This window comes from Antechinus flavipes, chromosome X, assembly GCF_016432865.1.
Source record: "Antechinus flavipes isolate AdamAnt ecotype Samford, QLD, Australia chromosome X, AdamAnt_v2, whole genome shotgun sequence".
NCBI classification, from domain to species: Eukaryota; Metazoa; Chordata; class Mammalia; order Dasyuromorphia; family Dasyuridae; genus Antechinus; species Antechinus flavipes.
The window spans coordinates 72,668,201-72,694,617 of record NC_067404.1 but is presented as its reverse complement, the minus strand read 5'-3'; the positions used below and the strand labels follow the sequence as shown (position 1 = coordinate 72,694,617).

The window sequence follows — 26,417 nt, the reverse complement described above, 5'->3', positions numbered from 1 at the left end:
CTGTTTCTTGAAGTCTTATAAAGTCATTAGCTTTCATTTACTCACCTACAATTCTTTTAAAAAACGCTAGCTTTTTATTTTCAAAATATATGCAAAAGTAGTTTCCAACATTTATGCTTACAAAATCCCATATTCCGAGTTTTTCTTGCTCCCTTTTCCTTACTCCAGATAGCAAACAATCCAATATAGGTTAAACATATGCAATTAGTCTATATGTACTTCCACATTTATCATGTTGCACAAGAAAAATTGGATCAAATGAAAAAAAAAGCAAAAACAACAAAAAAAAGATGAAAAGACCATGGTGTGATCCATGTTCAGTCCCCACAGTCCTCTTTTTGGATACAAATGACTCCTTCCAGTACAAGTCTATTGGAACTGGCCTGATTCACCTCATTTCAAATATAATTAAGAAATTATTTTCTTCAGTGAGAATTTGTACCTCTTTTTTCCATTTAACCAATTCCAAAGGATTTTTTTCAATGAAATTGTGCTTCTTTTCCATTTGCTTTTCTGCCAGTTTTGCTTTTCAAGGTATTTTTCTCCTCAGTGAATGTTTATACCTCTTTTTATCATTTGTCCTAGTCTTCAGTACTTTTTGATGTTTTCTTTATTAAGCTGTTGGTTCATTTTTCATGACTTTATTACATCACTCTATTTTTCTTCCTGACTTTTCCTCTACCTTTACTTGATGTTCAAAATCCTTTTTGAGCTGTTCCATAGCCTGAGACCAATTCCTATATTTCTTGGACACTTTGGATGTAGTTTTGAATTTGCTATCTTTTTCTGTGTTTTGATCTTCCTTGTTACCATAATAACTTTTAATAGTCAGAATCTTTTTCTGTGGTTAGCTCATTTTCCCAACTTATTACTTTACTTTTAACTTTTTTTTTTTTTTTTTTTTTTTTGCTGAGGCAATTGGGGTTATGAGACTTGTCCACAGTCACACAACTAGGAAATGTCTGAGTGTCTGAGGTCACATTTGAACTCAGGTCCTCCTGACTTCAGGACTGGTGCTCTATTCACTGCGCTACCTCGCTGCCCCACCTTTTAACTATTTGTAAAAATAGAGCTCTGCTTCCAGGGTAGAAGGTACAGTGTCCCAAGCATCAAGGTTTTTGTGCAGTTGTTTTCAGAGATATTTCTAGGGATCTGTGAGTTTTCAGTTCTTCCAAGGTGGTATGAGCTAAGGGGAGGCATTTACTACTCTCCTGGCTTGTGCTCTAGTATGTGGGTTATCACAAGTACTCTTTTTCTGTTCTGGTTCTGGGAGGAAGGACTGATGTATTAGTGCTCCCTTTTCCCCCTAGGACTGCCGTCCAGGACTGCAACTTAGATCTTAGATGTACAAAGCAACAGAATCCCATCTCCATGTTAACAGAGAGACCCCTGTGATGTCCTTTTGACAAGCTGTTTGACCTCTTTACTATCTGTGGACAGAAAGCTCTGGAAGTAGCCACTGATGCAGCTAATTCAATGGCTTCTGAGGCCTGTTCTGGATATGCTTGGATTGGGTCATGCTGGCACAGCCTGCACTAGACTGTGGGAGTAGAACACACCCTATCCAGGTGCTACAGACCTCTCATGCTGATCTTTTAAGTTGTCTTTGACAGGAAAATTGTTTCACCCTATCCTTTTGTGGGTTCTGCTGCTCTAGGAATTGTTTAATGGCATTATTTACAGATGTTCAGAGGGGTTGGGGAAGAGCTCAGGCAAGTTACTGCTTTTTTCTCTGCCATCTTCCTCTCTGTTTTTATGAAACACCCTTCTGAAAATTTTAATGACTTAGCCAATATACTACCTAGAGGGTTCATATAATTGGTAAGCAAAGGTTTTATCTTGGGTGTTTTAAAGACTTATCTTTTTGGCTGAAAGCCTGAATTGTTGTTCAAAGACTTCCTTGAAGTGACTATGCCTCCATGTAACCTTTTCAAAGTTCTGTATACATCTCAAATTTCTAACACTTGCCAACATAAAGCCTGCTGAGTTTTGCTGGGCATATAATTCTTGGTTCAGGGATCTTGCTTCTTAAATTTTTAATTCATTCATTCTAATTCCTGTACTCCTCTGAAAATTTTTTGTTATGATATGGACTATTTTACCTTGGTAAGTGATTTCTAGCCTTTTTTCCTGGCACCCTGTGGTATTTTTCCCTTATCACTGTCACATTGGAGTGTGACTAGGACGTGTCTCGGCATGCTCTTTTCAGAACCCTATGGATTCTTTCCACTTGTCTTCGATTCTATTTGTCCAAACAAGGAACTATTTTATGACAATTTTATGAATGACGCCATCCCTGGGTTTTTTTTTTTTTTTAATTTTTCTAAGGTCCACTGGGATGTTAAAATGAGAACATAATTTCAAGATCTCATTTGGATCTGTTATTTCAGTCTGTGGATTTTTTTTTTGGACAACATTTTAATTCAGTGATTTTTTTTGAAACCTGTATTTTAGCTACTTAAAGTCATATATTTCCTACTGTTCTTCCCCTCTTCTAAAGTACTAAGTCTGTTATCCACTGTTTCTATGAATTTTTTGACATTTTAAATGTATTTGGCATTTTAGTCATTTCCTTCATCATTGCCTCTCAATTATCTTCTACTAAAATGCTTAAAATATTTTTATCTTCTCTTTGGTCTTGTGATGTTCTTTATATTGCTAAGCCCTGATTAATGTATTTTAATTTGTCTCTTACCCATTTGAAGATGTCTTGTAGGCTTACTCATGTGGGTTCTTTTTCTAACTTCACTTGATTCAGTTGTTCTATACTATTTTTAACTGGGTGGCAGCTAGGTAATACTGCAGTGAATAGAGTGCCAGGCCTGAAATCAGGAAACCTCATCTTCCAGAGCTCAAATCTGGCCTTAGACACTCACAATCTGTGTAACTCTAGGCAAGTCACTTAACTCTGTCTGCCTCAGTTTCCTCATCTTTAGAGTGAGCTGGAGATGGAAATGACAAACCACTCCAGTTATCTTTGTCAAGGAAAGTCCAAATGGGGGTGGTAATAGCATCTACCTCCCAGCATCATTGAGATGATCAAATAAAACAAGAATTGTAATGTACTTAGCACATTGATTGGCACATAGTAAATAGTCTATAAATGTTATTATTACTATTATAGTTGTTGCTCTTATTATTATCATCTTCACCACCCGATTCCCATTGAAAACATAGTATTTCAGGCCATTACTGTTTCTCATCTAGAATACCTGAATGGCTTATTAATTGAAGTTTCTGCCCCTGGTCTCCTGCTTTGTCAATATCTCCTTCCCTTCACTGTGTAAGTGCTTACACTATATTTGCTTGGACCATATCATATCACTCCTTCATGAAGAATCCTGAAGAAACCCTCCTCATAGAGTAGGAAGTACAAAGGCTCATTCCTCACATTCAAGAGTATATAACATAAGGATCCAACTTAATTGCCCAGCTTTATTAGACACTACTTACATTCTTCATTCTAACCAGGACAAATTACTTAATCATGAAATCTCTTTCTATACTTTTCATTCAATTTGTGAAACAGTTATCAAGAGCCTGTTATATGTGAGCTACTGCTAGACTCTGGTCATAAAAAGACCAAATCCAAGACTCCCTGGACTCAAGGAGCTGGCGGCTTATACGCCATTCAGCTAATACAGTATATACATATACATATATATATGTGTATATATATATATATATATATATATATATATATATATATACACATATATGTACAATAATATATATATACTACATATACACAATAATATATGTATATACAATGTATATACATATAATGTGTATACACACACACACACACACACACACACACACACACACACACAGAAAGAGAGAGAGTCACATAAGCGACAATGAGGTATAGCAGATAGAATGATGAACCTATATAATCAGTAAGCCCCATGTTCTAATTTTGCCTCAAATCACTGTGCTGACAGTGAATGAAAAGGCATTTCTTAAGTGTGGAAACTAGGCTAATCCCTGAGCTAAAAACAGAGGCAAGCATGCCAGTTTCTGCCCTCAAGAAGCTTAGATCTCAACAGCAGATAGCATTTGGGGGGAGGAGGAGAGGGGGGATGGTCAGGGTAGTCCATACCCTCAAGAAACTTCTTCTCCTGGGAAGAGAGATGTCATGTTGTGATGAGAACCATGAAGGGAGCCAAAGTGCTCTCAGAAAACTTAGTCTTTTAAAATTCTCAGGTGTCGAATTAATATTTTTAATAACTTACATACCACAAACTTTAATTGATGTTTCAGGTCATTTCACATTGAGCACCAAAAAGTAGAATATTAAAATATAGTAAGATGAAAAAAAAACTTAAAAGTTACATTGATCACTCATTAAAATGCCTATTATTCTAAACAACGCAAATCGATAGTGCCATTGCTCATGACAGTTGTCAATCACAACAGCAGGTGATAATTCGGAAATGTACAGGACTAGCATGTTTTTGACCACGAGAAGATTCAAACAGCTCATTTTTTCAAAAAAAAAAGAATAACTAGTTCACTTCTGAACTCAGCATGGAAAAACAAGAAGCTAAACTAAATTTTCAATCAACTGAAAAACACAAAGGTGAAAAAGAATGTAGTATAGAACATAAAGAGGATACAGAAAACCTATTATTTCAGAAGCTGACAACCATGAGCTTATTTTTCTGCCTTTACTCTCAAAGGTCTTTATATAAAGGCCATAAGAGACATTTTATTAATGATCAGTATCTCTGACCAATATAGCAAGACCACTGAAAACGGCCAGCAATACTCATGAGTTCTACATAAAGTTACTTCTCACTGATGTTCACATATAATTAAACATCAGCTTCATGTAGGGACTACTCTTTTCTGGAAAAAAATCACATATTTAGAAGAGCTGGTAAGTCCCAAGGTAATTACATTGTATTTCTAGGCATTGTTCAGTGTTGTTTTTAATCTATATCACTGTCTTGTTGTTGTGATCTCATTAGAAATAAGTAACTATTTGGACGTCTTGTTTTTAATCATGGCCAGAAAAACAGAAAACACATGTTTAACATCCTTCTTATTTGTAAGCTTTATTACTTTTATTCTTTTGGTGAAACTGGGTTTTGCTTAACTCCTTGTGTATTATTATCCATCCTTCTCACTCTCTGGGTAGTATATTTCCTTTTCTCATCTCCTTGATAACGGATTTTTTTGTCACAAACACTGGGCATCTTTTCATTACCTTCTGGGTCAACTACATCTGTGACTCTTTAGAAACCACTATTCCCATGATTTATATAGCCTTATAACATTACCAGGAGAATAGTGGTGTTAAGAGGGTAAGAAGCCTGAGATAATCAAAAGGGTGCACTATTTCCTGAATGTAACCAACTCTGACGTACATCTCCTACTCAACATAGACTTAGGTGTTTGTTCATTTGTACCACCTGTCTAAAATTCATACTCTGATAAAAGTAATTCATTGGGCTGCTCCTCCTATACATAAGCACATTTTAAGTTATCTAATAACAGGTGAACTACAAACTGATGAAGCTTTATATGTAAAATTAAATACATGTCTACATGTATTTATCCCAACTTCAGGACCGATGCTCTATCCACTGCGCCACCTAGCTGCCCCAACTTTTACTATTTGTAACTGCATATCAATCTGACCAGCATGTTTTTTTTTCCTATTTTATTTCTCTACTGTGCATATTAGGAATCATGATGACAGCCAAAAAATAGGACATGTATATCGGGTTCAATGAAAAGGAGCTAATAATCGGCATTGTCTTGTCAATGATTCAAAAATTCATTTAAGCATAGGTAACAGTAAACCATATTTAATTTAATCCTACTCTGATGATTCAGAAAGTATATAAACTATCATTATAATAGCACAGTGTGGAAGTTCATAAAGAAACGCCAATGACAAATGCTGGATAGCAGATATTAATGTATTCCATAATACCCTTTGAAACTATACGACAACATAACAAATGCTCCTTGGTTTACTGTATAGATATCTCTCTCTCTCATATTCAACCTCTCTTTCACTACATTTCCCTATTGCTTTCAAATATGTTTCTCTCTCTTATTCTTTAAACAAGGCCCCTCAAGATAACACCTCATTCCTTGCTTCTTTTTCTATTTAAAGTTGTCTACTTTTTCTTTCACTCCTCATCTCTTTGCACCCTAGCTTTTTGTATCATCACTTACAGAAAACTAATCTCCTCTCCCCAAAAAACCACTGATTCTTGATCCATTTCTGATGGGCTTTTCTCAGTCCTCATCCTTTATCCTTCTTGCTTCTCTTGCAGTATTTGAGAACGCTGACCACTCTCTTTTCCCGGACGTTTCCTCCTTTTTAGATTTTTATGACTTTCCTTTTCTGATTTTCCTTCTACCTGTCTGACCACTCCTAAGTTTTCTTCAAATCTATGCAGATGACTCATAGATCTACATACCCAATTCTCTTTTCTAAGTTGAACATTAGTCCAGCATCACAAATGGCCTGCTGGATAATTGAAACTGGAAATCTCAGAGGGATCACTAATTCACAATATCTCTAAAGGAAAACTCATTAGTTTCCACCCCACCCATCAATCAGCCCTTCTCCCATATGTCTGTCTTTCTGTTCAAGGAAGCATCATTCCTACAGGAAATGTCTTTTCCCAGGAAAGTCAGGGTCACACTCAACTACTTCATCTCCCAACCCTGCATATACACTGTTTTTCTCAATTGTGCCATTACATCCAAAGCACATCTTGCAGCTAACTTTTTCTTTGTCACCACTTGACTGAGAACTCTTGTCACCTTTCACCTACCTATTAAAAAACATTTTCCTTGGCTTCCTTACCTCGGATATCTCTACCCAGCTGCACCTGCTCCTCAATGGAATCAGCTTCCCAGAAACTCTAACTTCAGGTAACACAAAGCTCAATAATCTTCTATGCAAAACCTTTTCTGACTCTCCTCCAGACTACTAGTGTTGTCCCTTCCCCTATCTTTGTATATATCCTCCAGAGTCTTTGCTATTCACATGTTGTCTCCCTCAACAGACTATGCTTGAGCTTCTTGAGACTTGGAAGCTTTTCTTTTCTTTTATCTATCTCTAGCACTCAGCACATGGCATGGTACATAGTAGGGATGGAATAGAAGGATTAGATCTAGGCTATCACTGGAAAAAGAAATTTCCAGATGGAGAAATGCCTACTACTAAAGCAATTTAGCAGCTGCTTCACCACAAATTCGCATTCTAAGTGTTGGCTACAGTACTGAGAGATTGGGGGACTGGCCCAGAATCACAGTCAGTATGAATGAGAAGCAGAATCTGAACCCAGGCCTTCTGAGGCTCCAAGATCAGTTTGATCTTCACCCTAACAACTTCTAATCACCCCGTTTGTTGACTGATTGAATTTCTGTGAAGATTCTTTTCTCAAAGTGCTTTGTGGATAAGTAATTTTTTCAGGCAATGCCAGGTAATCATAAATAATGTTAAAATGATGGGACTCATCATTATTTAAGCTTCATTACAACCGAATTAATCCTCATATATTTAAAGGTATACTGCATGGGAAAAGGGAAATTTTGTTAAAGTTAGATTAAAAAGCAATGAAGGAATATCCATCCTAAAACACAAATGGTACCTTTATTTGCATCTTTAATATATTTCTATATTTCTTCCCTGAATTCCTCTCTCCCTTAATCCTGTGGCTAACTGGTTCATTAGCCATAAGCCTAGTGTCAGATGTGACACTGGGGAATTATACCATCTAAGTTCACTTCTGAAGGTCAAGGGTTAACTTAAAGTCTTGTTTCAAACATCCTAATTCTGGCTCTTATGAAAGCAGTTCAATTTCAGCAAATCTTTCACAAACATCAAACATGTGCTGGGCTGTACTAGGACTAGAAGAGGTAAGAGACGGATATGAAACAGACAGATAATTATAATAAAAATCAATACAAAATGGGATAAATCAAGTACTGACAAAAATGCTTTGTGATGTCCAAAGCAAATAAAGTCACTGGTGATTGGGGCAGAAGACAAGGAAAGTGTCAGAGAAGAGGTAGTCTTTGGTACAGTCTTTAAAGACCAGCAAGAAAACTGTGTGGACAAAGACAGGGAGGTAGGCAGGCACAGGGCACACATTTGGGATGATAACAGAGTAGGCCAGTTTGGTCTTTATTAACAGACTGCAACAACTTGTGAAAGAAAAACTCGGCAAGAATGGTAGAACATCACAAGACAATAATGATTTGGGAATTCCAACCACCATAATAGACGGGGAAGTTAGGGAAGAAGTACATTTCATGGACACTACATTTTAGAAAGAACATTAATAAGGTAGAGAATGTTCTGAGGAGGGTAATCTGGAAGGTTGGCTGAAGGGCCTGGGAAAAGACAACAGTCAGAGGAGACAAGATTGTTGATTCCAAAGACCTGAAAGACTATTGTAGAGAGAAGATCAGGTTCATTCTGCTTGATCACAGAGGAAAAAACTGGAAGTAATGGATGAAAGATGTAAAGACACAAAGGCTTGATGTAATGAACCGTTTTTTAATTAGAGCTATCTCAAATTGGAATGGGCAAGATGACAAATGGTCAGGGATATTCAAGATGAGATTCTCTGAGAGTATGAGTTAGACTACATGGCTGCTGGAGTCTCTTTCAACTTTGAAGTTCTGTTATTTGGCAAATACAGTGGCATACCTGTATTGTGGGAGAGTGTACACATGGGATCATATATATGTATAAGTATACATACTTCTCTTGAGGAGATGTACACATACACAAATGCTTACACATACAGAGTTATAATCTCAATTCAGTAAGAGAAAAACTTAAGTATTGTAGAGTGACATTTCCCCAGCTGATGGATTCAGGTAGCCTTGTTAACAATCTAGAATCTAAAATGAATTATTTTGGGGAAGATATATCCAAACTTAGATGAATAATTTATAAGTATTCACCTATACTTCCAGATTAGAAAATTTCCTGGGCTCGAACATGATAAAGTTGGAATTTTAGGGAAGATTGCCAAGTAGCATCCTAAGTTACACTCGGTTACATGTACTTTTTCCCTCTTATAAAAATGAACCAAATTAAGATTTAATAAGCCTATTCTTCCAAGTATACAAAGGACTCTCTGTCAAGTGTGATAACACCTTCAGAACACTGGGCAATCATTCAGAAAATGATCTCTGTAAAGCACTGCAAGTCTTGTAATAGTCTGGACTGGTTAATATATCTTCAAAAGACAATGAATTAAGGAGGAGGAATAACCCAGGGAGAGACATTCTGACATCATTTTGCAAAGTGATACAAGCTATATATTTGACTGATGCTGATGTTTTTCTAGATCTTAGAAGATTCTATTTGAATCTACCTTTAAAAAGTCTAAAAAGAATTAAAAATCCAGTTTCAGTTTATTTATTATAACTTGACTGAAGTCGAACTCCAACAGCGTATCATGGCACGGCATTTTTGGAAGTTACGTCAGCACAGCTTAAGCACATTCTGTGGGGCTGAAATGCTTCCAGGATCAGCCTGGCAATAGATGTTGCCCCTGTTTGATCTATTACAGTTTGAGGCGTTCAGCCACAGGAAGCATACTTGTTGGCCAAGCAGAGAAGAGTGCCAAGCCGTGTCAGCAGAGGGCTCTCCCAAGAACTCAGCTACTATGAACTCAACACTAGTAAGCGCCTCTTTGGTAGGGGAAGTTTACCTGCTCAGCTGCCTAAAATATAAGAGAAACAATTTCTAAGGCACCTTTCCAAAAATAAAGGAAGGCTAAAATTCTCACTAATGACATTAATAGCAATCAAGAAATTACATAAGGACGATGAACAAATATGCATGGAGCACCTGGGTAAAATACTGTTCAGTTTGGAGGACCAGAGCTGAACATTTTTTTGCTATTTGACCCTAAGTTAATCATTTAAACTCTGCTTGCCTCAGTTTCTTCATCTGGAAAATCAAGATAATAATAGTTAAAATGAGGATAATAATAATGACTTCTTAGGGTTGGTGTGAGGATAAAAATGAGGTGCTTGTAAAGCTCTTTGAAAACCTTAAAGTAAATGCTAGTGCTATTATTATTATCATTGTTATTATTACTGTTCGTATTTTTTTTAATTAAAAAAGAAGCAGCAACAAGAACCTGAATATTTAAGAGAGGGGAAAAACATATTTTCCATAATTCATTTTGATCCATAAAAACTAATGAAGTATAATACTTTCCTTGAACATTCTCCCAACAGCTAAAATTAATTTTAATGCCTAAGCAAGATACTGCATGGCAGTGAAACATATAGGGTTCACTGACAAGGAATATTCTATTCCCAAAATCTCAGAAGAAAAATAAAGACTATTTGTGCAGTCAACCTGCCGAAATGATCGACTGACAGAAGCACAGAGGACGAGGAGGAGATCCACACGTGTACCGAGCACACGTATTCCAGTCTGGGCCCTACCTTCAACCACATGTTTAATGGAAATATGTTATTAATGTTATTGATTAAATATGTTATTAATTAAGGTGACTGTGGGAAAGTCATTTAACCTCTCTTTGTTACAGTTTCCTAAATTTCAAAAAGGGAATAATAACAGTCTCTACGAAGTCTACGAAGACTTTGTATACTGCTTCACTTAACGCCAATTCATGTGCAAGTCAAGACATCACTGTGATATGTCACTGATCCTCTTTGAAAATGAAGGACAAATAATACCAACAGTCTGGTGACCTGTGACCTGATTCTAGCATAACACTCTGCACACAGCAGGTGCTCAATGAACCGAATTCAAGGCACAAAACCTAATAAGGAGCTCGGAAAGCAGAAATTCAGAGGAAATCCCAATTAATGTGACTGTTAACTGCTGTTCTTGGTTAAGAGATGGGGAATATAGTTCTCTTATTTTTTAAACACAGGAATCATTTTGTCTCCTAGAATTCTTATTGCTTTGAATTTTTCTGCGACTGTATGTTCAATTTTTTTGCCTCTATCTTCCGAAAGTGTAGATGAAAGGAAGTGTTCCCATCATCTATCTACATAATAGAGTCTTTTCTCTTCCCCAAGAGAATATCTTAATCCCTATCTGGCCACACCCTATTACTGCTGTCAATTATTCCTATTGCCAAGTATAATCCACCATTCCTACCATTCCCCCTAAACTGTGAAAGGATCTTTGGGGACTCAATGCCATTTCCATGGTTCAATTCAACATCAGATTCTCATTTTATGCTATGCAAGAAACATTCATAAATCATGAACTTTCAATGTATTCGATGAAAGAAGATTGTAGATATTAATTTTTTAGTTAAGTTACATTAAAATATTATGCTGTGTAAGAATCTGGACCATTAAAGAAACAATTCATCCATTTTATATCAGATTTCAAAAAATCATCTCTAGTGTATAGCTGAAGTTGAAGCTAATTCATTTAGGGCCTCATTATATATTCACCCAGCAAACAATTTTATCCATGTCATATTCATAAGACTCCCTGTCATTGCCTGTTAGAGTAATAGAACATGAAATCAATGCAATCAATGGGCTCCATCCATTAAGAGAGTTTGGAAAGTTTGGATAAAGAAAACATGCAGGGCTACAGAATGTACTGGCCATATCTTACTCACCAGGAATAAGGTGCGGAAGCTGCTGATGTCACCGAAAAATTCATCGATTGCCACTGTTTTGGTGTCAAAAATGAAGTATTCGCCAAGATTGTCATAGAGTTTTATCATGTTGTTGTGCATGGTGAACAGCTTTTCATACTGGTCTCTGGCACTCTTTGCAAAGCTGTAGGTTTGTGTTAAGGAAAAAAAAAACCCAATGCCACATCCAAAGGCAGTTTTTACAAGGTAAGATGGATGTGTCATTTCTAAAGAGCATTTTTGCAGTACAAAAATATCAGAGGATTTATTTTGGAAATTCACTGGTACTGTACAGGTGGGAAGTATTTACTACAACTGCAAACCCTTCACCCCAACACTAAGAAGTCTCAAAAGTACTTAGAGAGTATGAGATATGAACCCCTGTATACAACCAGAGAAAAAGAAAGGGAAGGGATCTTGAGAGGCCTATCTTCTCACTTATCCATTACAATACACTTTCCTTACCATAGACTAGAATTAAAGTAGCTTGTGGGGGTGATGGAAGGAGGCAAAAGGCTACCACATCCCACCCCTGATTCACTGATCTTGTCACCAACTAAAACCACCAAGGTAATTTACTTATTTGTAAGTTAACTTTCTATCAGATTCCATTTCTTCCATCACGCATTTGGGAAGCTAATTATTTGAGCCTAAGTACAACTTTATATTTCTGATTCTTGATTATGAGGTCCAGCCCAACTCTTCTTAGATCCTGTTCAAACCTTTCAAAATTCTGATTGTCGGCCATTGTTTAAGTTAACTTCTCTAGTTTTACCATCTATATGGAGAAAATTCTGTACATTTTGCTATGTCTGACCAATCAGTATCCCACTGCTCTGAAACAGCAGACAAAGGACCACACGATCATGCCCGTGCCTCCCTATAACTGCTGAACGAACCATCATCATGGTTTTAAATATAGATGTGCACAGGCTAAAAAAAATCTACTTTAGATAAATTGATATTTATATAAAAATTCCCAATAAGGAACGGTTTGATTGTCACTTGAGGGCTAACTTAACTGGAGGGTCAGAGAGGATCGTCACCTGAATGGTCACGCCATTTCTTGAGGAACATATCAGAAAGGGAATGGCATTCTGCATTTGAGAAATAGGTTGGATTTGAAGCATGCTCAGGTTTCAAACATATTTTCATCACATTCAAGAATTGGCAAAATTACCAAAAAAAAAAAATTACTCATTTCTCAGGATAGACCAAAAAAGAAAACAAAAAACAAACACAAACCCAGCAACCAAACCATTTCCCTCCAGTCCCTTTTCATGAAATAAAACAGAAAATAAGAAATCAGTCATACCAGGGACTTAACAGGCAAAACATTTTTCCAAGGTCATTTACTTGTAATCTGTTTACAATGCAAGGTATTAAACTGTTTGCATATTTCTGAAAGCTCAACATCTGTACTCCACAGTGGAAAAACCCAAAGATAAAAAAATACCAAGACTCCAAGGTCTCCATTTAACACAATACACTTTTTTTCACCTGATTATACTGTCCTTGAAGTTATATACAATTCACGACAACAGAAAATGTTCAATGGAATCCTAACATACTTTGAGTACATGGACCGACAGCAAGGGCAAACGTGGAAAATTCTAGAAATGGTTTAGTTCCATTTCATGGACCTTCATTTATCTTCCATACAACTATTTGTGGATGAAATATGGCACAGATGGAGAGCAACACTAACTCCAATACTAGAGTCTTTGAAGTGAAAAGGATCTGGTTAACATTATCATCCTCATGAATTCATTCATCTGTTCTTCGAGGCATTCACTAAGTGCCAACTACTTGCAGGCTATTAAGCTATATGCTGTGGGAGAAAGGATGACATGATCCCTGCCCTACAAAAAGTAATATGGGTGAGTGGGAAGAATCTGTTTTTTAATAGTATTTTATTTTTCCAAATATATGTAATGATGGTTCTCAACATTAATTTTTGTAAAACTGTGTTCTAATTTTTTCTCCCTCCCTCCCTTACCTTCACTGTCCCAAAGACAGCACACAATCTGATACAGGTTATGTATGTAGAATCATTTTAAACATAATTCCATATTTGTCATGCTGTGCAAGAAAAATCAGACAAAAAGGGAAAAACACACAAGAAAGAAAAAGCAAATGAACAAACAAGCAAGGTGAAAATATTGTTTTAATCTACATTCAGTCCCTGTAATTCTCTCTCTGGATGTGATTGGCATTTTCCATTCAAAGTCTATTGGAACTAGAATCACCACATCGTTGCAAAGAGCCAAGTTCATCACAGTTGATCATCACATAATCTTGTTACTGTGTACAATGTTCTCTTGGTTCTGCTCACTTCACTCAGCATCACTTCATTAAGTCTTTCCAGGCTTTTCTGAAATCAGCCTGCTCATATTCCATTGCCTTAATATACCATAACTTATTCAGCTATTCCGCAATTGATGGGCATCCACTCACTTTCCAGTTCCTTGACACTTCAAAAAACAGCTGCTACAAACATTTTTGTACATGTCAGTCTTTTCCTCCTTTTAATTCTCTCTACAGGATACAGACCCAATAGAAAGACTGCTGTATCAAAGGGTATACACAGGTGTATAGCCCTTTGTGAAGTGTGGAAATTTTAAAAAATCAATTATTTAAAGGACTTTTCCTTGTTCTATTAAAAAAATTCATAAATTCACTCAATTTGTCCAGCTTGAAATTTACTTTTTAAAAGACACATAAAATTAATAACAAAATCTTTTTACCACAGATCCTCAATAGAAAACAAAACATATCATCTTAATACTATAACAATGTGAACTTAAAAAAAGCAATCCTCTCTCACATCTAAGACATAAATCTCAAGAATCAACCTCGTGAAGTAGTGAACTGATTCAACCACTGGAGAGGCAAATTGGAACTATGGGCAAAGGGCAATCAAACTGTGCATCCCAGTTTGACCCAGCAATACCATTAGGTATACCATTAGCAATACTAGTAGGTCTGTTTCAGAAAGAAATCATAAACAAAGGAAAATGAACTATATGTACAAAAATCACTTATATCATCTCTTTTTGTGGTGACAAAGAACTGGAAATCAAAAATACGTTCGTCAATTAAAGAATGCTTGAACAAATTATGGCATGTGATCATGATGGAATACCACTAGGCTGTAATAATAAGAGAGGTAGTTTCAGAAAAACATGGCAATAGCTATATAAACTGATGCAAAGTGAAGTGAGAAGAACCAGAAGGTCATTGTGCATAGTAGCAACAATGTTGTTAAGATGATCAACCATGAGAGACATGGTTACTATGAACAATATATTGATCCAAGACAATTATAAAGGAATACTTTTCATGATGAGGAATGCATTGATGATGAACACTGAGTGCAGATTGACGTATGGCTTTTCATTATACACACACACACATACACACACATACACATATACTTATATATGCATATACATACATATTTACATTTTTTTGCTTTTTCTTTTTGCAATAAGGCTAATACAAAAATATATTTTGCATAACATCACCTGCATAATTGATATCATGTTATTTGCCTTCTCAGTATATGGGATGGGAGAGAGAGAGAAAATTTAGAACTCAAAATTTAAAAAGAAAAAAATATCAAAAATTAATAATACACTTATAAAGATTTTTAAAATGAGGCATAACTTGAAAATTAAAACATATTTTAAAATGACTTTAGAAGTGAGCAGAAACAGAACATAGTACACAGTAAACAGCAAGATTACGCGATGATCAACTGTGATAGATTTAACTCTTCTCAGCAATGCAGTGATCTAAGACAATTCCAATAGACTTAGGACAGAAAATGTCAACTGCATCCAGAGAGAGAACTATGGAGTGAATGGAGATCGAAGCAGAGTATTTTCAATATTTTCTTGTTGTTTATTTACTTTTTCTCTTTTAAGGGTTTTTCCTTTTTGGTCTGATTTTTCTTGAACAACATGACAAACATGCAAATATGTTTAGGAGGTTTGTACATGTTTAACCTATACTGGATTATTTGCTGTCTTGGGAAGAGAAAGCTTAGGGAGGGGGAGAGAAAAAATTGGAACACAAAATCTTACAGAAATGAATGTTGAAAACTGTCTTTGCATGTATCTGAGAAAATGAAATACTAGAGGGAAAAAAAAAAGCCTTCAGCACTTAATTATATAGGGTGTCCCAAAAGTCTTAGTGAAACTTCCAGCTGCTGAAAATTGCATTAAGACTTTTGGGACATTTTGTATAGCCTACCTTTGAACTAGCACTATCCATAAAGTTTTATTATATTCAAATTTATTTGCTAACAGCACTATTATTTTACTCTATTATACAGGAGGGTGAACTTAGGATTCAGCTTAAAAGAGCTGTAAGTCAACCATATACACGCAGATCACCAAAGAGCTAATGCTTTTTACGATTTTCTAATTGGAGAAGTTTTGTATTCATCAACTAAATTCTCAAACTGAGAATTAAAAGAAATACGCATATATTTTTTAAGTTGCTTCAACATATAACTGGGAAGATGGTGGTTTAAACAAAATCTCTTAGAAGAAGGGTATTCTTTACAGTATGTGAAGCCCATTTATAATTTTCCCACAATGTGGATAAGTTCTGTTGACACAGAATTAGTTCCCTGAGAAGTAAAAGCCAAAGGCTTGTAGAGAAAGGAATTGATGCATTATCTCCTGTCGGAAGTGAGTCCAATTAGTCCTTGTACTTTCTCACCTTTTCAGGCTATACATTACTGACCCAAATTTTAATCCCCAAACCCATGAATTATAAAATGTCAGTTCTGTTGAATTGTTGAGGAACACGGAAAAATCAACGTGAGATCCACTTAACCTTCACAGAAGCTGGAGTTAGAAACATGACATAATTATCCATTTAAATGAAAGGAAGTCACAAATATATACTATATAAGAACTAGAGATAGCATTAACTTGTTTTCATATAACCTTTGAGAGAAAAGTTCCAAAGGAGAACTCCCATCAACCCCATTCCTCCATTTATTATGAAGTTAATTTATTCAAGGTTGAGTAATATTTGAAATCAATCTACTTAACAAAGGATATAAGAAAATGATTAAAAAGCAAGTACAACTACTGATGAAAATTCTGTCAAGAATACGGGATGACCGACTTAAAAATAATACCAAGACAACAACATCAACTATACCTAATAGCTTTCATTTGAGTACCAAATAATTACCAAGTATTTCCTCACTGCTCCCCTCAATCAGTTTTTTCATGAAGAGCTATGGTGTGGATGTGGGAATCACATCATGCATATGCTAGTCCTTCTTATCTATAATTTTAATGTGTTCTCCTTGGAGAAGGGGAGACCAGGAATTAAGGAGGGAAAGGACAGAAAGAAGAGGGAAAGACACAAGGAGAGGAGAAAAAGCTGGAAACCCAGAATAAATGTCTAGAGACTACTGAGGAACTGAAAAAAAAATAACCTTGTTCCAGTGAGGTCTAATTCTGGGACAACTGAGAACAGAAACTCATAGGAGTGTGGGAGTGGAAAAAGGACCCTGGAAAACTGGAGTCAGGGTCCCTCTATGACTGTAACAACATTTTAACCTCCATTTCCTTCTCTGAAACAGAGGGGTAATATTGGTACTATCTTATCACAGCCTCCCACTTTCTTATTACGAACAAAGCATTTTGTGAGCCTTATTATATTATTATATTATACATATATATTATTAATACACACACACACACACACACACACACACACACACACACACACACACTATAAGCAGATCCTCTTCCCCAAGCAGTTAACCTATCTAATTCCCTTCTATTTACCACTTTGGGGATTTCTCTTCATCATCTGGTAATTACATTGGAGCTGTTTTGCACTAGATACTACCCAGTTGGGTTAAAAAACCTATATTCTCCCCAACTGTAATCCTGATTGCTTTTCTGTAGGTTGATGACATCAGAGTCCTGAATTTCTAAAGTCTCTCTGGGTGTAACCTCAGCTGCTATCATGCCCCACCTATCTTTTGATTGATACTTTGGAGCTGGACCCTGCCTCTCATTCCTCTGGGCCAATCTACATTCAGAGGCCCAGTGAAAGCCTCGGTTACATTTTGGACAAGGGGTTTTGGGTTTTCTCTCACCCTGTCTTCTCATTCTATCTCCATTTCTACAATGAGCTCTCAAATGTCCAACTTTTCCACACTGTCCCCATGCCATGGTTTCTGGGATTCCACATTAGTAACATCCTGGGCAGTGATTGAAAAACACTGTTAATTGACACACGCTGAGGGACAAGCATAGCAATGAAATGTCTCTTTTTTTTCTTTCTTTCTTTCTTTCTTTCTTTCTTTCTTTCTTTTTTTTTTTTTTTGGACTTAGGGATTGCTTAACTGGCTATGTGATCACTGGGTACTCAATCTCTAAATGACTCTGTTTTCTCATCCATAAAACAATGGGACTGGGTTAGATCATATCTAAAGTATTTTTTCCTGGATATTTCATTGACACTTCAAACTAAACATGTCTAAACATGCCCCTCTTCCCAACTTGCCTACTCTTGTCAAAGATGCCATCATCTTTTTAGCCACCAGATGATCTTCACTTCTTCCTTCTCTCTTATCCTCCATGATCCATCAGTTGTCAAGATGTGCTGAGTAACTCCAAAATACCTCATGCAACTCTCTTTTCTCTTCCCTACTCACTATACCAGAGGCACCTTAGTGAATCCACATCATCTTGCCTCTGCTTAACAGACTCCTTTTTCCTAGCTTTCCAGCCTCTGCCAACTCTAATTCATCCTTCACACAACTGCTAAAGCATTTTTCCTGAGAGAAGTTCAAAATATAAACAGACAAGTTACAAAACAGTAGTAAAGCAGTACTAGGATTACAATATTAAATCTAATCACTAATTTTTTAAAAAAGCTATATGTAGTGTAGATCCACTGTGCCATAATAAATATTTTCATATACTCTTCTTTGCCTAAGGAAATGTTCACGTTGTATTTGTCAATTTCATAATTACAAAAATCAATTAAGGAGTGTTCCCGAGGGCCAGGGCAGCCCCAGTCATTGCCTACTGCAAACTATTTTGTGGTTCCCTCCCAATTCAAACAGCAACTCTTTAACTGGCAATGAAGGCTCTTTAGGATCAGGCTCATACAGCCTTTCCTTCCCAGAATTCCATTCTATTCCATGTTTCATCCAAACCAGATTGCCAGTGGTTCCCTAACTGTATTCTGCCCCTTTCTAACTTTGAATTCATGCTTCTTCCTTGTCTATTATAAGCCACCAATTATTGAAAGAAAAAGCTGTGTATTTATTTCTTAGTCCGGTTCTGGTATCCCCCCTTCCAGGAAGCCTTCTCTAGAGCCCCCAGCAGAAAGAGATCACTCCTTACACAAATGTGAGCAAGCATCTTGTCTGGATCTTTATATCATGTTATGTGTATATACCTTGTAAACCCATCAAGGATGTTCCCCTCTCCTTGGGGACTGGAGACCAAATCCTTTGGATTTCACTATACTTTTCCCCACCCTTATTTCTGTTCTTTGGACATAGTAGGGACTAAATAAATGTTTGATGAAGAGAGTTGAATTCTCTGACAGGCCTGTAAATTTGCAGCCAATTTTCTATATTTCTTCCCACTACTCCTCATCTATTTTTTAAAGTTTCCTCCCCAAACTGTGGATGAAATGAGTTAATATATGTAAAGGGCTCTGTGCTTCTTAAAAGTGTCATAGACATGTCAAATATCATAATTCCGCGGTGAGGAGAAATTATAATTTTTATTCCCTTCCTCAGCTCAATACAACCTAATTCAGCAATCATTCATTAAATGCCTATTATGTTTGAGGCTCTCCTCTGGTCTACTGGGAAGAGACGAGGACCCCTATCCCCCAGAGAGCTTACAATTGGTTTAACATATTCCTTAATTGTGTTCTTTGACCTCGAAAGAAATGAGACAGTTTATATGAAAGATGATCAATAAAAATCACATGACTATCCTCCATTTTTTAAGGAAAAACTTTTACTAAAAACTAACAACAGCTCCAAAGCTTCAGGGGTATTTAGATTGACACTGCAATTCTATTTTCAATGTGTGTGCCATCCTGAGCAAACACACTGTGATCAAACAAATTAAGTCATATCAGAAAAAAAATGTGCTTCCTTCTGTTTCAAAAATAAGAATCTTCTGTTTGCAATACAATCTTTACTTTCCTGTCATGTAAGTATGTAAATATACAAAAATATTTATACATTGTTTAACCTGGGGGTTGAAGCTATGCTTGTTTTCCTGCTAGAGTTCAAAAACGTGTGTGTGTGTGTGTATGTGTATGTGTGTATGAGAAATGTGCACACATGTGCACATGCATGTACCTCCATGACTTCCTAACTTTGAGAGACTCACAGCTGTGCTCAAACAAGAATCCACTCCAACTGAGACCACACAAGCTCTGCTTGATGACCTACAGCGAAGGGGAGCCCAATATCTCCTAGGACAATTTGTTACTTTTCAGGACAGCTCTAATTATTAGGAAATTTTTACAATCATCAAGTTAAAATTTGCTTCTTTATTCCTTCTATCCATTACTTCTACCAATCCCCACTGGGACCAAGTAGCGAAAGTCCTTCAACTTCTTAAACAATCCTTAAGTTGAGGCCGATCCAAGATGGAGTAAAGGAAGGAACTCATCCAACCTCTCCCCCAAACCGTTCTAAATTCCTTTAAATAACTACTCTAAACAAATTTTAGAGCATCAGAACACCCAAAGGGATGGAGTAGAACATTTTTCAGCTGAAGGCAACTTAGGTCAGCAGCAAAGGCCTGGGAAATCAGGCTGGGAAATCAGCACACAATCCAAGCACAGGCTGCACCAATGCAGCCCCTAGCCCCAGCCCCAACCCCAGAATCAGTGAGGTGGAACCTCTGAATCTGAATTGGCAGCAGTTCTGCTGAGTACAGGACCTCTCAGCCCAGGGACACCAGGGAGGACTTGGAAGGTCTGTGACAACAGGGTGGGAGTCTGGCATGAAGTTGTAGCACAAGGTATGACAGCATACCCTTGGCCACAGAGTTGACAAAGTAAGACTCTGTTGCTTTAGCACACTAGATCTTACAGCTAGAGTGGGGCAGAGACACTCTGAACAATTCCAGGGTCGAAAAGAGTACTCCTAGTAAAAGCTCTGAAAATAGCCACACAAAAACCCTGAAGCCTGGGACAGGGCATCCTCTACCCTGGAAACAGACGCCCACTTTTAAGAAAGAGTTATAAGCAGAGTAACAGGCTACGACAGTGAGCAGAAAGAAGAAAAAGTTTCTGACCAATGAACTTATTATGGTGACAAGAGGGATCAAAACACACATTCAATAGAACATAACAAAGTCAAAACTTACATCCAAAGTCTCCAAGAAAAATAAGACTTGGACTCAGGCCATGGAAAAGCTCAACAGAGATGCTAAAAATCAAGTAAGAGAGACTGAGTAAAAGTCATGTAAAAATTGAGAGTGGTTACAAAAGGAAATACAAAAACATAATGAGAAGAAAATGATTTAAAAATCAAAACAGGCCAAATAGGAAAGGAGAAATCAAGATACAATAAAGTAAAACCCAAAACCTGAAAAAATAGAACAAAACTGAAATATCTCATTGGGAAAACAAATGACCTGCAAACTAGATCCAGGAAAGATCATTTCAAAAATTTTGTTCTACCCAAAAATCACAATTAAAAAAAGAGCCTGGAATCATCTTTCAAGAAATTATCAAGGAAAATTGTCCTGTTATTCTAGAACCAGAGGATAAAATAGAAATTGAAAGAATCCACTGATTCACCTCCTGAAAGAGAATCCAAAATAAAAACTCCCAGTAATATCATAGCCAATTTCCAGAACTCTAGGTCAAGGAGAAAATACTGCAGAAGAAAAAATGGAAGTATAATGGAGTCACAGTCAGGATAACATAATAGTTACCATCTTCTACATTAAAGGACTGTAGGACTCAGAATATGATATTCTGAAGAGCAATGGAGGTAGGATTACAACCAAGAATCACCTACCAGCAAAAATGAGTATAATCCTTCAGACGAAATGGTGCACATTCAATGAAATAGAGGATTTTCAAACATTCATGATGAAAAGACCACAGCTGAATGGAAAATTTGATTTTCAAATGCAGAATCAGGAGAAGCATAAGGAGGTAATCAGGAAAGTGTTACCATAAGGGACTTAATAATGTTTATCTGTTTATATTCCTACACAGAAGTATGATACTTGTAACCCATTAGAAGTTTCTCATTATTATGTCAGTTTGAAGGAATAAATATAGAGAGCACAGGTGTGAAGTGAATATGATGGGATAATAGTAAAAAATATAGAATTAAGGGGGGGAGAGAGGAATGTACTGGAAGAAAGGGAAAGAGAAAAGCAGAATGCTGGAAATGATCTGCAAAAAAAAGAAGGAAGAAAAAGTTTTTACAGTGGAGGGCAAGAAGGAGGAGGAGACAGTGAAGGAAAGAACCTTATTCTCATCAGAAATGGTCCAAAGAAGAAATAACACACACTCAATATGGATACAGAAATATCTTACCTTGCATGAAAGTAGAATGGGAATGGGATACAGGAAGTAGAGAGGGTGATAAGAGAGTGGGCATATTGAGGGAGGGATTAGTTATTAGCAAAACACTTTTGAGGATGGGCAGAGTGAAAAGAGAGAAAGAGAGAGCACAGAACAAATGGGGGGAAATGCAGTTATCAATTATAATTACAAAACACACTTTCAAGCAAATTTCTCTGATAAGGGCTTATATCATAAAAATGGAGAGAACTAAGTCAAATTAAAAAAAAAAATAAGAACCAAGCTCCAATAAATAAATGATCAAAAAATATGTTCTATGCCCAAAGGGCTATAAGTTCATGCATCTCTTTTGGCCTAACAATACCACTATTAGGCATGAAAAAAAAGATTTTTTAAAAAAAAATTTTAAAAAGAAAAAAGAGCTATATATACAAAACTATTTGTAGCAGCTCCCTTCTCAAGGCAAAAAATTGGAAACTGAGGGGATACCCATCAATTGGGGAATAGCTGAATAAACTGGGATAAGTGATTGTCAGGGAATGTCTATGTTCTATGGGAAATGGTGAGCAGGAAGCTCTCAAAAAAAAAACCAAACAAACTGGAAAGTCCTCCATGAACTCAAGCAAAGTAAAATAGATGGTATACAAAGTAACAGCAATGTTCTGGGATAAGCTGTGAATAACTTTGCTATTCCCAGTGGTATAATGATCCACAACTACTCTGAAGGGCTTATGATGAAAAATCCTATCCATACCCAGAGAAGGAACTGATTTGTATATGAATATAGATTGAATTACTCTCTCCCCTTTCCTCCTTCCCTCCCTTTCTCTCAAACTTTATTTTTCTTGAGGGATTTTTTTACTAGGGTGGGATATTGATGTTTTCTTTAACAACAAGATTTTTATGGAAATGTTATGCATAACTGAATGGGAGTTAGGGGATGAAGATAAAGGAGAGAATCTGGAACTCAAGAGTTAAAAAAAAAAACAAATGTGAAAAAATGTAACTAGGGAAAATGTTAAATAAAACAATAAATTAATTAATAAATATGAACAAAACAACTATTAAGTTCCTTTTTAAGTTTTTTCTTGACCATTATATGGACGCAGGTCAAGACCCTGTGCCCATCCTAGCTGTCCTTTACTGAACCCTCTAAGTTATCAATGTGCATCCTAAGATGTGTCACCTAGAACAAAAAGGAAGCCTTCAGGTGTTCTGAGCATAGTCCAACGGTGCTGCTGCTTTCCTGAGTGTAGGCAATATGTCTCTCTCTGAATGCCATCTAAAAGGGAACTGGCTTTTTTAATTTTGGGGGCCATCACATCACAATTAACTTCAATTGAGCTAGAGATGTACTAAAATCCCCAGCTCTTTTTCAGATAATCTGAAGCTTAGTAATGCTCACTCCATCTTGTCATTATGGAGTAGCTGTTCCCAAGTGAAGCATATGACTTTTTGGTGAATTGTAAAAATGAAATTTCTTCTAAGTAGATTTGGCCTCATGTTCTATCCTGGAAAGATCTCAAGTGATACTGAATTTGTCTTACAGTGTGTTAATTTTCTCCCAGTTTTGTGTCATCTGCCAGTTTCATGAGCAAGCTATCTATGCCTTCATTCAAGTTTGTGATGCACGTGGTATAGAACCCATGGCCAAACACAGATTATCACTTGAGTACTCCACAAGAGACCTCCTGCTGAGACATCAGAAAACCACTGTGGATGACTCTTGGGGCCAGTCGCTCAAGCAGTTTGGAATCCACCCAATTACATTATCACTTGGCTCATCATACATCTGCAATCTTTCCAGAAGCATCACACTAGAGACATTGTCAAGTGCTTTCATGAAATCAGAGTAAATTTATTTACATCATTCCCTGATCTACCGTCTAAGAGCTACATCAGAAAAAGAAATAAACTTATTGTGGCACAGCATGTTCAGAAGGCCTCTTAGCCCTTGGGGTTCTTGGTTCCAGTTAGTCATCTATAATCCTTTTCACAGCACATTCTAGAGTTACACCTGGAATCCAAGTCAAACTCATTGGTTTATGTTTAGCAAACTTGGTCTGCTTCCTCCTTATGAAAATTGGTACAAAATTTGTGCTACATCTCACAGTAACAGTGACAATCATATTAGTCTATTCTTTCAGTTTCCAAGGACATAATTCATTTAGTCTTGGGGATAACTTTTTTATTTGGGCAACGTCATTAGTTATGAGCATTAGTCAGGAGCAGAAAAACACAGATATAACTATTGCAATGGGAGAGTACTCTGGTACTGTTCAGTCTCACAATTGTATTTCCCTGCTACAACAATGTTTTGGAGTGGTTTGTTGAGTTGCTCAGTGAGGTTCACTAAAAAAAAAAAAAAAAAAAAAAAAAAAAAAAAAAAAAAAAAAAAAAGGTATGTGCTGAGTGAAATGAGCAGGACCAGGAGATCATTATATATTTCAACAACAATACTATATGAGGATCAATTCTGATGGACGTGGCCCTCTTCAGCAATGAGATGAACCAAATCAGTTCCAATAGAGCAGTAATGAACTGAACCAGCTACACCCAGGGAAAGAACTCTGGGAGATGACTACGAACCACTACAAAGAATTCCCAATCCCTCTATTTTTGTTTGTCTGCATTTTCGATTTCCTTCACAGGCTAATAGTATACTATTTCAAAGTCCGATTCTTTCTGTACAGCAAAATAACTGTTGACATGTATACTTATGTTGTATTTAATTTATACTTTAACATATTTAACATGTGTTGGTCAACCTGCCATCAGGGGGAGGGAATGGGGGGGGCGGTTTGGAACAAAAGATTTGGCAATTGTCAATGCTGTAAAATTACCCATGCATATAACTTGTAAATAAAAAGCTATTAAAAAAATAAAAAAGAATTCCAAGCCAAAAAAAAAAAAAAGGCATGGACATCATTAACTATAGCGAAGCAACTCCTTTTTTGAAATAAGTGAAAATATAGCATCTGGTTGGGTTCTCTTTCTCTGAGCCATTCTGGAGTACACATTTCCTCTTGCAGCAATGAAAGGGGCAACGAGAATAACCTTTGTCAATGCATATGGATACTCCAACAGATAGTTACATCTAGAAATAAAATATGTAAATGTCTAGTGAAACGTTCTTTAAAAACAATACACAAAATACAGCTAGCCTGGTGCAACACAGATCAACATTAGACTTATTCTATCTGAAATAAGATTGCAAAAAAGGAAGCCCCTTTTTAGCAAAAATTAATTTCCCCTCATTTATATGTAGGAGTGTACAGATAAATTCTTTTATCCATGAATGCCTAGGCACTATTCAGTCAAAATAGAACATGCCAAAATATTGGGTTGTTTGTTACCTTGTCTTTAAAAACAATTTTAAAACAAACACACATTAACTGAACAGCAGATGGCAAAGAAAATTATTTAGATTACAGTGGAGGGTGAAGCGTACTCAATGAGTTCTTTAAAGATGGAAACCTAGGCATAAGAAACGCCAGATTGAGAAAGCAAATGGAATGTCTAATCTGATCCTTTCATCACTATGGATATGATCCATTGTGGGTTTCCATAAATACATGATCATTCTTAGAGTGGAACCTTCAAGCTATTCTGCATATGTGTCTACATTTGTGTGGAGGAGGCAGAAATACATTTTTATAGTGTAATAATGTTAAATTTTTTGGTAGTTAGCTTAGGATAAAAATTTTTTAGTGATGTACTAATATTTTCTAACATTCATTAGTGGATAAAAAACTAATAAACAGAATGTATTAATGGAAAAAGTATTGTGAAAGATGGTTGCATATTCATTTATTAAATAAAAGAAAACTCCATTTTCTGTGAACTCTCATCACTGGACATGCAGAATAATGGCTTTTAATTTTATCCAAACAGCAAATTCTTCCTACTCTCAATTAGGAAAAGAAACAAGAAAAACAGAGGCCAGTTCCAGACAAGAACATTTGGCATAGAATCATTAAAATGTCTGCACATTTATTATTGATTGAAGCCTTAGAGTTAATAAAACAAAAATAACATTTTGACTAAATCAAATTTTAACCAAGATTTATAAACTAAAGATGAATAATGACTGATGTTAGAGATCTACAGAAAAAAATATGGAACCTTAGTATTTAGGGGATTAATAACAATTTATCTGTTAACAAATGAAAATAAGAAGAAATCAAACTTCTACATATTTTTACTTGAACCTTTCAC

General features: G+C 36.3%; 1 protein-coding gene across 4 annotated transcripts in view; it reads right to left on the bottom strand.

Annotated features, from left to right (window-relative positions):
* DIAPH2 (diaphanous related formin 2) overlaps positions 1-26,417 on the bottom strand; it is a 737,850-nt gene that overhangs the window by 79,559 nt on the left and 631,874 nt on the right. For all 4 annotated transcript variants that reach the window (XM_051967764.1, XM_051967765.1, XM_051967766.1 and 1 more), the window contains one exon: positions 11,613-11,778. In XM_051967764.1, the coding sequence (XP_051823724.1) occupies positions 11,613-11,778 (166 nt within the window). The remainder of the gene's footprint in view (positions 1-11,612; positions 11,779-26,417) is intronic.